The following is a 13897-nucleotide window of genomic DNA, read 5'->3' as shown; positions in this document are numbered from 1 at the left end:
CCCCCCCGCGCCCCAAGTTTTAAACAAAGTAGAGAGTGAGAGAGTGAGTGAGAGAGAGGAGAGAATGGGGGACAAGCCACTAGGTCCTACAGAATATGGGGAGCAGACAACCACCCAAAGTTTCCATTCTTATGGTCTACCAAACTAGATACCTATGCTTTTGCTAACATCCTTGCACAGAAGCTTACCTTTCCTTATGCGAAGTACCAAAACTTGGTAAACAATAGATAGTTCAGTCATTGGAGGAGTATATCAGTATCCAAAATAACTCAATGAATTAGCCTTGACTCTGGAAGAAGAATCCATAGATCTCGCTTTCTTCAAGGGAAAATGTAAGAAAATGAGAAAAGTTTCACTACAACTTCAAGACATAATGCACCAGTGAAGAAAAAATTAGCTCAGGCATCTGCATCTATAAAAATGTTTTTTATATCAAAGCTTTAGTAGACCGTGCCAGAATGTATACATAGATTCAGATGGAATCCTGTCCTTCTCAATCAAGGGGAAAGAAAATATAGTGAAGCTTGTGAGCGGAGGAGATGAGAAAAGAAAGGATTTCATCGCCTTGAGCTTTCCCGATTCTAAAGGTCTACAATTTAAATGAAAACTGTAGGCAGGGCGAAGAGAAAACTTCATCAATTTCTAGGCAACCAATAGCCAGGAAAAAAAATATAAGTATTAAATGAGGACATCTCCGAAACCCTATGGGGTAGAAAGATACATTTGGAAAATCGTGAAGCAAGTCACGTAACATATGAGGACAAGATGTCTTGCATCAGGTATATTTAAGCAAGAAGTTGGAAGAACAAGCCATCAAATTTATTTTGTATCTTGAAGTGCCAAATGACTAAAAACCTTAGATTTATGTGAAGGAAGCCAAGGAAACAACAAATGTCTTTCTTAAAGATTTGATACCATTACATAATAATGGAAAACTTAACAGTCTTCGAAGACTCCTGAGCATTTCTGCGGCCCTCAAGTTTGCCATGTTAATCAACAGTGATAAGTATGACACAACATTCTTCAAAGACCATAAACGATTAACACTACATTCTTATGAGCACAGTGCAACCATATGAGAATAAGTTTGAGCGTGACTCCTAGATGTTTAATTTAACCTATCATAAACGGACAATTCAAATCTTCATTGCAGGGGCTACTAACTGAAAGATGGAAAAGGACTGGGCTTAAATAAAATAGTTGAAGAAAGAAGCAATGAAGAAACCATCGAAGCCTTCTAAATCCAAAGTTTTACAACTGAAGAGGTTAAAATTAATATTTGACTCGGCATGGAGTTACAAAATATGAAGACTTTTGAAGTTTGTGGTCTTAAACATCCCATAATATTTGTGTGGCTATAAGCCATTTGAAACTTGTGGTCTTAGACATTCCATAACTTTTGTGTGGCTATAAAAGCTTCTCGTTAAGGGTAAAATGTGTAAAATGTAAAGTTTAAAATCAAATTGTTTCCAAATATAGACATGTGCCATACTTTTTGGAACAGATTAATAAGGAAAATGTGTCACATAAGCTGAAACGGCGAAATATATTTACCTTACCAGGTATCTCAATGCTGAAACAGTGCTGTATTACCAAATATAAGGTACAGTAAAGATATTAAGGTAATACTTGCTTTGCAAGATTACATATGATTTTAAGAATCCACATCAAAAATCATTCTCCACTCAAGACAGGTAAGAGACGCATTAGTTAGTGCAAAGCAAAAGTGACCCAAAAGCAGCATCACACAGAGTTGTCAAAGGAAAACCATAATTAGCAGTGTTCTAGATGTAAAGGAAAGAGAGCTCAACCTCAATGAGCTTGACATCCAGGTGGTCTCCTACTTTGAAAGCCTGTAATTAGGAAACAGGATAAACTATTTTTATTATGACCATTCGAATTGTTAAATGCAATAACATATAAGTGACTTGTGAGCTTACATCTTCAGCCTTGGCTAGCCAATTTGCACTCAGCTCACTGATATGGCATAATCCCTGAATTAAACATAATTGCATTAATTAGAAGAGCACCCTGATGCTGAAATTTTTGGACAGGAGAAACAATCATCTTTACAAAAAAGCATGATAAATAACAGTGTCAAACAAATGAATCAGCATGACAATTACTTCTAGTAGATGAAACATAAGAAAGAATAGCATCTTATTGTTTACATGTTTCAGTAGACAAAATATTATACCTCTCGTCCAGGCACAATCTCCACAAAAACTCCATAAGGTGCAATAGATTTAATCTCACAATTCCTGATTAGGCAAAAACAGGAAATACAAAAGCGCAATTAATCAAAACCAGAAACAATTCAACAGTTTTAAAGATTTGACAAATTAGAAAATTAGGCATCAATGGCACAAGAAATATGCGAAGTACGAGAATGATGCCCAGGAGTTGCACATGTTGAGCAACTGTAATGCAAATCTCAAAGCTACAAAAAAGATCTCTGGATAGTATAATAAAAAAGTTCTCTTTAATAAGTAGGATTGAGAGGAGACCTATATATGTCACCAACAACCGGAACCATCGTTAGACTACTTATGATGGCTTTTGACTTTTCCAGGCTTGACAAGTCCTTTGCAGTTATTTTTACCTGTAATAACCTCATTAAGATTTTGAAAGTCATAGTATTCAAATTGACATGCTAATCAAAAACTAGAAACTTAGGTTTTCTCCCTAACTGACCACGCCATCATCTTGTGTTTCAATAGCTTCAACACCAGTTTCTTCAATAATGCTCTTCACCTTCTTCCCCCCAGAGCCAATGATGAGGTTTATTTTTTCTGGTTTAACCTATGAAATCATTGACAAACATGATTGAAATCTGTTCATTTAATCACCACTACAGATGAAGTGAGCATCAGATAGACAACAGACCTTCATAACATGGATTAGCGGAGCATGCTTTGAGAGCTTTCTTGAAGGGGGTGGCGAGCATTTTGACATCTCAGCTGAAGAGCACAAATTGAAAGTGCCAAAACAAGTTCATCAGGAGAAGAATGCAATTCGAGAAGTTGTAAAGAAAGTTATCAACAGAAGAAAATTCTGAAAGAAAAAACTTTGAGATTCATTATTCTGATAAGGTCAAATGCACAACATGCTAATACAACAGACATCAATATGCATGCTAAATGTTATACTTCCTCTGCCACAGTTCATAAAATCCACATTTGAGGCATCTCTTGAAATTTACAGTGTAACAGCTTTCAGACTTCCTAACAATTCAAATTTTTATACCAAGATTTTCCAGATGAAGCAACTATTCAACTACTCCAATATTTTCTGTGCTATTACCATTACTATATATTATATACGTAGAATGTCGTTAACAAATGTACTGAACTAAAGCGCCCACATAGAAGGGGATGAAGGAGTAATGCAGAATATGTAGAAACTTCAAGAGGGAAAGAAACGAAAGGAGAAACTATATATTGAAAAGAATTTTAGCTGTTGCAATTCCCTTTCATGGGGAGAATGTTGTTGCATACCGGAAGTGTTATCTACAAGCACTATCCAAACACGTCAGGAAAAGCCAAGAAGCTGAAATAAGTATCTACTGAGACTAGGATTTTTCAAAACGAAAAGCTCAAGCGACAAGGTTCTTGGAGCTTGAAGCGAAAAGCGAGAAGTGAAGCCCATGCTTCTTTGAAGTGAAACGCATAATTACAGAAAATTAAAAATACAAAATATATATAAAAGTTAGTACTAATAATCAAATTAAAATGCAAAACATATACAAAACGCTAGGCTCTGGAAACCAAACTTGGAGTCTAATGGTTTCAGGTTGAGTAGGACTAAGACAGAATACCAGGAGTGTAAGTTCAGTGGACGTAACTCATGAAGCGGATGTGGAAGTAAGCTTGGGACACAAGTCACCCCAAGAAAGGAAGTTTCAAGGTAATGGAGAGATTGACGATGATGCCATCCATCGTATTGGGGCGGGGTGGATGAAATGGAGGCTCGCTCCGGTATCTTGTGTGATAAGAATGTGCCACCACGACTTAAAGGTAAGTTCTATAGAGTGGTTGTTAGGCCGATTATGCTGTATGGGACGGAGTATTGGCCAGTCAAGAGCTCACATGTTCAGAAGTTGAAGGTAGCAGACATGAGGATGCTGAGATGGATGTGCGGGCCTACTAGAAGAGACAAGATTAGGAATGAAGACATTCAGGACAAGGTAGGAGTAGCCTCCGTGGTGGACAATATGCGCGAACCGAGGCTCAGATAGTTCGGGCATGTTAAGAGGAGAGGCTCAGCTATCCAGTGAGATGGTGTGAAAGGTTGGCCATGGTGAGTCTGACGAGAGGTAGAGGAAGACCAAAAAGGTATTGGAGTGAGATGATAAGGCAAGACATGGCACATCTGCGCTTACTGAGGACATGGCCCTTGATAGGAATGTGTGGAGGTTGAGAACTAGGGTAAAACACTAGTAGGTAGTCAGGCTTTTATCCTTATCCTACCTGTAGCATCAATAGTATTCTCCTACTTTCTTATACTTAGATCCTTATTATTACCGGTTGTTTCTTTTGCTTTAGTGTTCTTAGGATCTTGCTGCTTTTTGTAGTGCTTCGTGTTACTGCTTCCTTTTCATGGTTTCTCCACTTCTGTATTTCTTTTTGAAGCCATGCGCTTCAGTGTAGCAATGCGAAGCGAGGGGTTACTGCATCACAGTTGAAGCTATGCGCTTCGGTGAAGTGTGCACTTCAAATAATGACTCGCATAAGTGATCCAAACAAAAAGCGGCTGGTTCTTTGATCTCAACTTTGGGGTTGGATTAATATCGACATTATAGTAAAAAGATGTTGAAATTATTAATTTTGTTACAATTTGATTATTAATACAACAACAACAAAAAAAAAAAACAACAATAAACCCAATGTGATCCCACAAGTGGGGTTTGGGGAGGGTAGTCTGTTTGCAGTCTTATCCCTACCTTGTGAAGGTAGAAAGATTGTTTCCGATAGACACTCCGCTCAGAAAAAGCATAGTCACAACATTATTGACTGTGAAGCGATAATGCCGGCTTCGCATTGCTTCATCCTTTGGCTTTTAATAACAGTGATTTAAACTAATCAGATTGCTAGTGTCAAACAACGGAGAGTTGCCTGATTCTGCTGCACAACGTCATGTTTCAGATTAGGGATAGAAGTAGCCTGAACAGGGGTACAGTAGCTAGAGGAAGCTTAGGACTTTGTATATGTAATATTTCACTAATATGTGAAGGGGGCTGATTATGGTGTTCTAGGGGACTGGTTAAAGTGGAAATGCGGGTGCCCCTACTGCAATGTAATGAAGTCTTTTCTCTTCAATAGAATGTAAAAGACAACATGTATATTCTTTTTAAATAAGTTACTATTTTTTTTGGAGTAATTAAAAGGTAACAAACATATAAATCTTAAAAAAGAGCAAAGTTGCCTTTGAAGGATATTTTTCATTTTTTAGTTCATTGAGTTTAAACTGTATTTTACATCCAAGAATTTCAACAGCATAAGGGTTTTATTATTTATGAAAAATAGGAAGTTATAGGGACCTTGATTATTGCCTTAGCTACTTAGTGAACACATTAAGGAGCAGTATTGGGAGACTTCAGTGTTTCGAAGGAATTTAAGGAATGTAGCCATACTTTTACATCCAAAAATTTCAACAGCACAAGGATCTTATTATTTATGATAAATAGGCAGTTTTAGGGTGACCTTGATTATTACCTTAGCTTCTTAACAAGCCCATCAGGAGCAGTATTAGGGGACTCCAGCGCTTCTGAGAAGGAATTTTGGGAACGTAGCCATAACTTACTTAATGGCACTAGACCTGACAAATTTAGGATATTTTTTAAGATTTTCCTTGGTGGGTTCAATAATAGCTAGCTATGAGCTATCTGTAGCAGAGTAGACTGAGCTTATTCCTAACAATTCATGCTTGATGATTTGGCTAACACACTGACTTCATTTCCCCGTTTAGTAGCTCTTCATATGTACCTCAAATAGTGTGCTGCACCACAATCACATGACGTGAAACAAACTGATTGCTTGTCGAAACTATTTTTTAAGAGAGTGAAACTACATGCAGTTTATCATTACCAAGAATGTGCTTTCGTCCATCTTTTGCTTGTAAGAGAGCTTGTTTCATGATTGGCAACGTAATTCCTCCTACCTGGCACGAAATAAGCAAAAAGAGTCAAGTAAGTTCGAACAAACAAAAGAAACCAAAACCATTTCTGCCGTTTGAACTAGTTTAACTACTTGCTGCTGATAAACATCCAATGTGTTGTGTATACCTTTATGTCCATCTGAAACGCGGTAATACCAACATCACTTCCAGCAACCTGTGCAATCAAAATCACACTTTTAAGAGGCTTGCCTTCCAAATATCCATCAAAAGCCACCATACACTACATATTGAATAATGAACTAGAAATCTTTGTATGTACATACACTCTTTATAAGCAAAGTAGCATTGGAATACAGAGTGGTTACAAAGGATTCATATAAGATCACAACTTTGTTTGGTATCAAACTACAAACATCTTAAATGTTTTGCATTTTTCATTGGCGTGTTTTTCTGGTAACTCGATCATCCATAGTGTCTAAATTACAATCAGTACTAGCCCCTAGCACTCACTATCTGCGCAGATAGTATTTGAGATATTGAATTTCACCAGTATTCAACAGGGCATGAGGAAAATATAATTTTAGAGATACTCCTGTCGATACATAAGATCTCCCTACGCAGCTCCTTCATCAGGCAAAGGAACGTTCAGTTCTTACCAGCAACTGAGCTTTGGACTATCTTAAGAGATGGGAAACCAAATGATGCAACCAATAAACAACTCAAGGAAATGCAGGTTAAAGAAAGAAATAACTCCTTGCTCAATTTAAGTGTAGGACCATATGGAAAGGTTATCTTAGAGATTCCCTTAATTTTTTATTTATCTTTAGCTAACACTTACCTAATTGCAGCCAAATTGATGCAAGATCAAGAATGCTAAAAATCTAAGAAATTCAAGAAGCGAAGAATCCATTCAAGATTAGGATTTCTTTTCCTTAAAGATTATGATTTGTTATTTCTTATTTCCTAGTAATTTAATTCTTGTTTTAGTAGGATTATATTTGTAGTTCTAGCTAGGATTGTTAGTTGGTATCCTATTCTTACTAGAATTCTTTTTCCAATTTTAGTTAGGATAAGGTTTTCTTAGCCTTATTCTTGTTCTCGTTTAATTAGGATTAGTTTTCCTAAACCTTATCAATTTTACTCAATGTAAGGCCTATTTAAAGGGCTCAATATGCTGAAAATAAAGAGGGGTGATTAGTTTTTCTAAGCTTTTGCTTCAAAAACGTGATTGATCTTTTATTTTATTCTTCTTCCTTTATTCAACGCTTCTTGCAATCTTGCGGGATTGGGGAACGTGTGGGTGAGGTTTCTTTCTCATCTTACATTCTTCTAACGTGAGTTTGAAGAACGCTTTCGCTAGTTTTGTGAAAAACTTTAGCGGGGTGCTTTGTTTTTCTCTCTTCTTTGTACTTGAGAGGTGCAAAACCTTGAAAGTACATCAATTTGGTATCAGAGCACAAATTCCAGGTCCGAATTCTTGATTTGCTACATTGTTCATCATGTCACCAAACAAGAAAATACCAAGTTCGGGATCCTCTTCAATAGATCTTCAATTAAAAGTTCATAAATTAAGAACTAGAATCCTTGAACGAGACAACAAAGAAATTAAAGTGCAGCTAGATGACTTGAAGGAATCAATGGAGAATCTGACTAAATTAGTTGAAAGTTCGGTATTTCAATATCAACTACCAAATTCGCCACAACGCCTACAACCGCCACATCTACCACTTCTATATCCACCAATTCATTCACAAAGAGCTGAAGAGGTTGAAGCTGACCAAGGCACAAGGGTACCAAGGCACCATGCCCAATATGATAATTATTCAGATAATCAAGGGATTGAAGATGACGAAGCCGATGAAGACCAATATCAAAGAGACGAGGAACATGCATTGAATCCAAAACTTAAGGAATTACCACCAAAGCTTTATGACGATCCATTGGATTATCTACCCATGTGTGTTGTTGACTTTTCGTCTTTCAGAGATGCTCAACACAATATTAATTTGATTGTTGACGCAATCATCCCAAACAAGTCAGCATATTGCGTTAATCCTAAAGTCCATAAAAACATGCATGAACAAGAGGAAGGATTACCTAAGAAGGAGTGGATAATGGAGAGTTTGAGGTATATTGGAGAAATAAGATGTGTTCACCTCATAAATATATATCAGCATCATCAAAGTGACTGTTGGTGTACACGCATAGCAATTGATGCAGCCTCTAGAAGAACGTTGATCCCTATGCTTAATTCAAAGTTAGACATGGAGTTGGCTAAGTTTCATGAAGTTCCAACACCAATAACTTCATATCATAAGTTGAAGTTTGAGAGTCAACGTAGAAAGATTACATGGAAAAGACTTGGTAGAAAGTTGAAACTTAGAAAGTGGGATTTGGTTCGACCACATGCTAAGTTTGCTTATAACGTGAAGAAGCTCTATGATAAACTAGCAAAATGTAACTTAAAAGCTAGTGAGCATTGGGTCCCCCTTTTTTTTTCCCTTGGGTCCTCATTCTTATTATAGCAAATCTTGCGCCATCTATGGAAGCTGTTAGACTCGAGGACGAGTCTTTTTCAACCAGGGGAGAATGATGCAAGATCAAGAATGCTAAAAATCCAAGAAATTCAAGAAGCGAAGAATCCATTCAAGATTAGGATTTCTTTTCCTTAAAGATTATGATTTGTTATTTCTTATTTCCTAGTAATTTAATTCTTGTTTTAGTAGGATTATATTTGTAGTTCTAGTCAAACTAGGATTTTTAGTTGGTATCCCATTCTTACTAGAATTCTTTTTCCAATTTTAGTTAGGATAGGTTTTCTTAGCCTTATTCTTGTTCTCGTTTAATTAGGATTAGTTTTCCTTAACCTTATCAATTTTACTCAATGTAAGGCCTATTTAAAGGGCTCAATAAGCTGAAAATAAAGAGGGGTGATTAGTTTTTCTAAGCTTTTGCTTCAAAAACGTGATTGATCTTTTACTTTATTCTTCTTCCTTTATTCAACGCTTCTTGCAATCTTGCGGGATTGGGGAACGTGTGGGTGAGGTTTCTTTCCCATCTTACATTCTTCTAACGTGAGTTTGAAGAACGCTTTCGCTAGTTTTGTGAAAAACTTTAGCGGGGTGCTTTTGTTTTTCTCTCTTCTTTGTACTTGAGAGGTGCAAAACCTTGAAAGTACATCACAAATAAACTTCATTCTTACCGGAAGAAGTATAGGACCATATGGAAAGACCAGCCGGTTATGCTAGGAGAAGCTCTGATCACGCAACATGGATGTGTGAAACTGAATGTGAAACGAAAGAGTGGAACAAGAAAGGAGAACAGTTGCATGCAACCAAGAATTTGGTGGTAAGCACCAGACAACGCAAACCAAATAGCATTTAAGGACAAGCTTTTGAAGAAGGACTACTGTGACTTGGAAGCAGATGTAGTGCAATGAAATGGCAACTTGCATTACGAAAGCAGGAATTTTTAGGTGTGACCAAAGACCTAGGACCTCAACCACGAGACTTAGGTGGTGGAATGAGAAGGTGCAAATAGCTACAAAAGCAAAAAGGAGTGTTTTATGAAGTTAACAAAAGTCGAAAACTAAGATGTCTTTGAAGAACATAAAAGAGTTAACAGGGGCGCTGCCAAGACTATTAGTAAAGCCCCGGTTTCTAGAGTGTTCCTAGATTGGTTGAAGCAATAGTTGTAGTCACTTTATACGGTCTCCGACAATCCTTACCTCATTAGTTAGGTTTGGGGTTGAGTTAAGTCCAAGATATTTTTATAACATGAGCCAAACACATGTTTGGCACCCATGCTATACTATTGATGCTCCATATGTACAGCCCTAGGCGTGCAGAGAGGTGTTAGAATCCCGCATTAGTCAAGTCTATTGACTGCACAAGATAAAAAGTTTTCCTCAGTTTGCTTTACGTGGTTACTTTTTCAATGTTTATCTTTTCCCAGATTTCAAAACATCCTCTAACTAACCAAACAGCCTTTACAGTAAAGGCAGCGTTGCAGGCACATGAAACCCGCTCCAATACTTCATCTGATTTGCTCACTGCACTAGTTTAGCTATCACTGCACTAGTTTAGCTATAGTCATTGAACTGCAAAAATTCTAAAATCATTTTATTCAATCACACTATCATAAATTACAAGGACCTTCAAACACAGATGAATTGGCATAAATATGTAAGATACCTTTTTTCCAAGAAACACGTGATAGGAAGATGATAGAAACAATTTAAAAAGTAGTACCTTGAAATCCATATCTCCTGATGCATCTTCAGAACCCAATATGTCAGAAAGGATGAGTGGAGTTCCATCTCCACCAAATTCCTTTGTGTCCAGAACCATACCCATTGCAATACCAGCGATAGCACACTTAACAGGAACACCAGCATCTTGCAATGCTAAGCACCCACCACATACAGATGCCATACTGCCACATAGAGAAGATAGATGTCACAGAAAGAAAAATGGCGACGAACTCTGGAAGACTAGAAAGGGACTATCCCCTACTTTTTTCAGGTTACTGAAATAAAACCCTTTGAACATAGTTAAGGTGTAAAAAAATAGCAGCTATGGATACATACATGACACATTCTAAACATGTTTTAAGCGCTCTACCTCGATGAGCCATTGCTTTCAGTGATGGTACTCTCAACACGAACAGTGTAAGGGAAGTCATCTTCAGGAGGCAGTATTGGTCCAAGAGCTCTCTCTGCAAGCATTCCATGACCAATTTCTCTTCTTGATGGTGCCCCTACACGCCCAGCTTCACCAACGCATGAGGGTGGAAACGAATACTGCATAAGCAAGCCAGCAGGTAAAGAAAATATCAAGTATTTCCTTGAGATACCAAGTGGAAAACCATACATTCACAATAAATCTGTGAAGTAACACAAAGCCAACAGAGGTTTGGATATAAACATTACCACTTCATTCATGGAATCAGAAAACAAACAAACATTATCAGCTTAATGACCTCTACCGATTTCTAGAAATTAGAAGAAACCAAAAGAAGGAAAAGAAAAAAAGAGACATCTAGAATAAACACATCAATGGTTACTCAGGCCTCATTTGTTTGCACTTAATGGAGGTCTGAATCTTAATTATTCAGATCTCAGACATTAAGTGTGTTTGTTTTTAAAGTCTGTATCTTGATCTATAACAAAGACTTAATTTCTTTAAGATGCTATCATCCACATTCACTACTAACTGCCGCCGCCGCCTACCATTATATCAACTACTACCACTGCCACCATACTCAACCACCACCAACACCACCACCCTCAACCATAACCGCCACCATTACCACCACCCCACCACCATCATCCTAAACCACAACCACACAGTCACCCACCTCAACTACCACAACCCCATTACATCAACAACCATAGCCGGCACCGCCCACCATGGTTGGGTGTAGGCAACATTTTTCATAAAGCAGGAGAAAACAAAAAAAAAATGACAAAATATGACGATTGATTCTCTATATGATGCATGTTTGACCCAGGATAATCTCAGAAAAAAGGAGCATTCAATTGGCTAATAGATGCTACATGTGCAAGTCCAATGCAGAAAGTGTCAGCCACCAACTCTTACATTGTATAGCTTCAGAGTTATGGAATATGTTCCTAACTATTTTTGGTGTAAGTTGGGCCATGCCACACAATATCAAGGAAGCATATATGAGCTGGAGCTCATACAACATAATAAAGCCATCAAGAATATCTGGCTAATGGTGCCTGGAAGTATCTTTTGGTGCATCTGGATAAAAAAAATTCAGAGATGTTTTGATGGAATCTCTACTTCGAGTCATTCCCGGCAGGAAAGATGTTCTTTTTTTTTCCTGGCTCAAGCCAACCACTGTATCTAGCATTGACCATTTTTTGGATTTTGTCAGTTCCTTTGTAATAGCCTAGTTTTTTGTCTCTACAACCGACACAATCAGTTTTCTATAATCTTAACTCTGTATTCATATCCTTGTAACTTTTGCTACTTGATGCCAGTAATGGAACTACTACTACATAAAACTAAAATAAAGCATTTTGTTGAAAAAGCTTGTCTAAAAGAATCTGAGCATTGATTCAAAAACTTTAAGGTAATGGGTGGAGTTGTTATGGTCCATGACAAGTTTCTAAGGGAACCCTCATAGATTTGACACAGGACATATATATTTTCTACACCTTTCGACATGCATAACCCAATTTTAGGGGTATATCTGGATGAAGAATCTTTTTTTCTTCTTTGCTTGTTTTCGGGCCCTTTTTTTTACTGCTTAAGTTTTTGTTATATAAATTGTAGTGCCATAACATGCTAAAGAGTTGACATACTGAGAAAGCAGGCTCAACAGGCTAAAGAGTGGGCATGGAGTAGAGAGAAGTTGGTCCAACAGGCTAAAGAGCTAGTTTGGAGCAGAATCAGTAGCTCAATGGCTTGAAATAATAGAGAGAGGCCCAAATCAGCTCGATGGACCAATTGAGAGAGACAAACCTATATCTATAAGATAGGCAGAGAAAAAACTGTTCTGAGAACCAGTTACCAAAGTTTTGCTCTGAAAATTTGAGCATCTAAACCCAAAAAACTTAAGTAGTCTAGCTCCACTATAAACTCCTTTGAACGCCCTTGCAGAATGGATGTGGGAAAGGTGTATTCTCTAACCATGGGAAATTCTCTTGTGATAGAATCCGTAGAAAATGAGGTTTTCAAAGTGGGTAAGTTATGGCAGCATAGGAAACTGTCTAATGACTTGGACATACTTATCACAGGTACTCATACCTGAAGATAAAATCTCTTGTATTCATCATCATCCACAAGGTTGTCTATCTTCTGTGCCATTTGCTTATCACCAAGTGTTACCACCGCCAATGACTGCAAAACCAAAAAATCAAGAAGCAATCAAGTACACAACAGAACTGCTATTGAATAGAATATATTTCTATCAAGTGTAAGCTATAATTAACAAATCAGAATTCAAACCAGCTTGATACTACATCTTCACACTTCCAGAAACAAGATCCACAAGGGAAAGGAAAAAATGGTTCCCCCTCTGCAAAATCTGGGATCTCAACTCTTTATATTTCTGATTTTAGTTTGATTTCCTCAACCATAGTATTTAGCTTAAATTAAGTAGAAAAAGTAGAGGAAAAAGTAAATACGACAAAAAACAAATTACAAACTTTAAAGCTTAAAAGCACATCACTCATAAAAAAAATCAGGTCAATGAACTTTCTTTCATCATATGAGCAAATTCTGAAGAAACTTTCAGAGGAAAGACAAACCTGATGCTTGCAAATAGGCTAATTCAGTTGTGCATTTTACAGAATATAGAGGGAACAAACCTGTGTTTCACCTCGAGTGAAGAGAGCACTCCCATGTGCCCTGGGAAGCAGTCCACAGCGTGCGTCAATCACCCGTATCTCCTGAGGGGTCCTGCCATCACTTCTCTTACCTCTCTGAATACAGGAGAAAATGAAAAGCATAACTGTAAACTAACTCAACACCAAGTTGAAATTCAGATGGAAAAGACTAATACTCAGGTGCAAAGACCAGGTCCTATAAATCCTAGGCACATTCCTAACTCCTGAAATTTTTTTTCACAGCTTTGCTCCGTCCCTCTGGTTAGAAGCAATGACAAAGCATAACATCAACTAATTCAAAGGAATATGCAAAATGCGTTTGATGAAAAACACTCAACTCCGAACATGGTATCGGAGTTCATAGACAGGTGTTTGCTCCAGATTTTTCTTTCCTTTTTCACCCCGGGGGGGGGGGGTGGGGGG

At 37.5% G+C, this 13897-nt stretch overlaps 1 protein-coding gene across 1 annotated transcript in view; it reads right to left on the bottom strand.

Moving 5' to 3' along the window:
* Positions 1 to 13897, bottom strand: part of LOC109235725 (probable polyribonucleotide nucleotidyltransferase 1, chloroplastic) — a 46473-nt gene that overhangs the window by 2213 nt on the left and 30363 nt on the right. The window contains exons 12-23 of the mRNA XM_019401949.1: positions 13457 to 13570; positions 12894 to 12986; positions 10740 to 10918; positions 10368 to 10551; positions 6284 to 6331; positions 6087 to 6159; positions 2887 to 2960; positions 2695 to 2802; positions 2508 to 2602; positions 2198 to 2261; positions 1941 to 1994; positions 1812 to 1853 (exon numbers count right to left, since the gene is read on the bottom strand). Of these exons, the coding sequence (XP_019257494.1) occupies positions 1812 to 1853; positions 1941 to 1994; positions 2198 to 2261; positions 2508 to 2602; positions 2695 to 2802; positions 2887 to 2960; positions 6087 to 6159; positions 6284 to 6331; positions 10368 to 10551; positions 10740 to 10918; positions 12894 to 12986; positions 13457 to 13570 (1128 nt within the window). The remainder of the gene's footprint in view (positions 1 to 1811; positions 1854 to 1940; positions 1995 to 2197; positions 2262 to 2507; positions 2603 to 2694; positions 2803 to 2886; positions 2961 to 6086; positions 6160 to 6283; positions 6332 to 10367; positions 10552 to 10739; positions 10919 to 12893; positions 12987 to 13456; positions 13571 to 13897) is intronic.

Source organism: Nicotiana attenuata, chromosome 1, assembly GCF_001879085.1.
Source record: "Nicotiana attenuata strain UT chromosome 1, NIATTr2, whole genome shotgun sequence".
NCBI classification, from domain to species: domain Eukaryota; kingdom Viridiplantae; phylum Streptophyta; class Magnoliopsida; order Solanales; family Solanaceae; genus Nicotiana; species Nicotiana attenuata.
The sequence above is the reverse complement of the archived record's forward strand: the minus strand, read 5'-3'. Positions and strand labels throughout refer to the sequence as shown.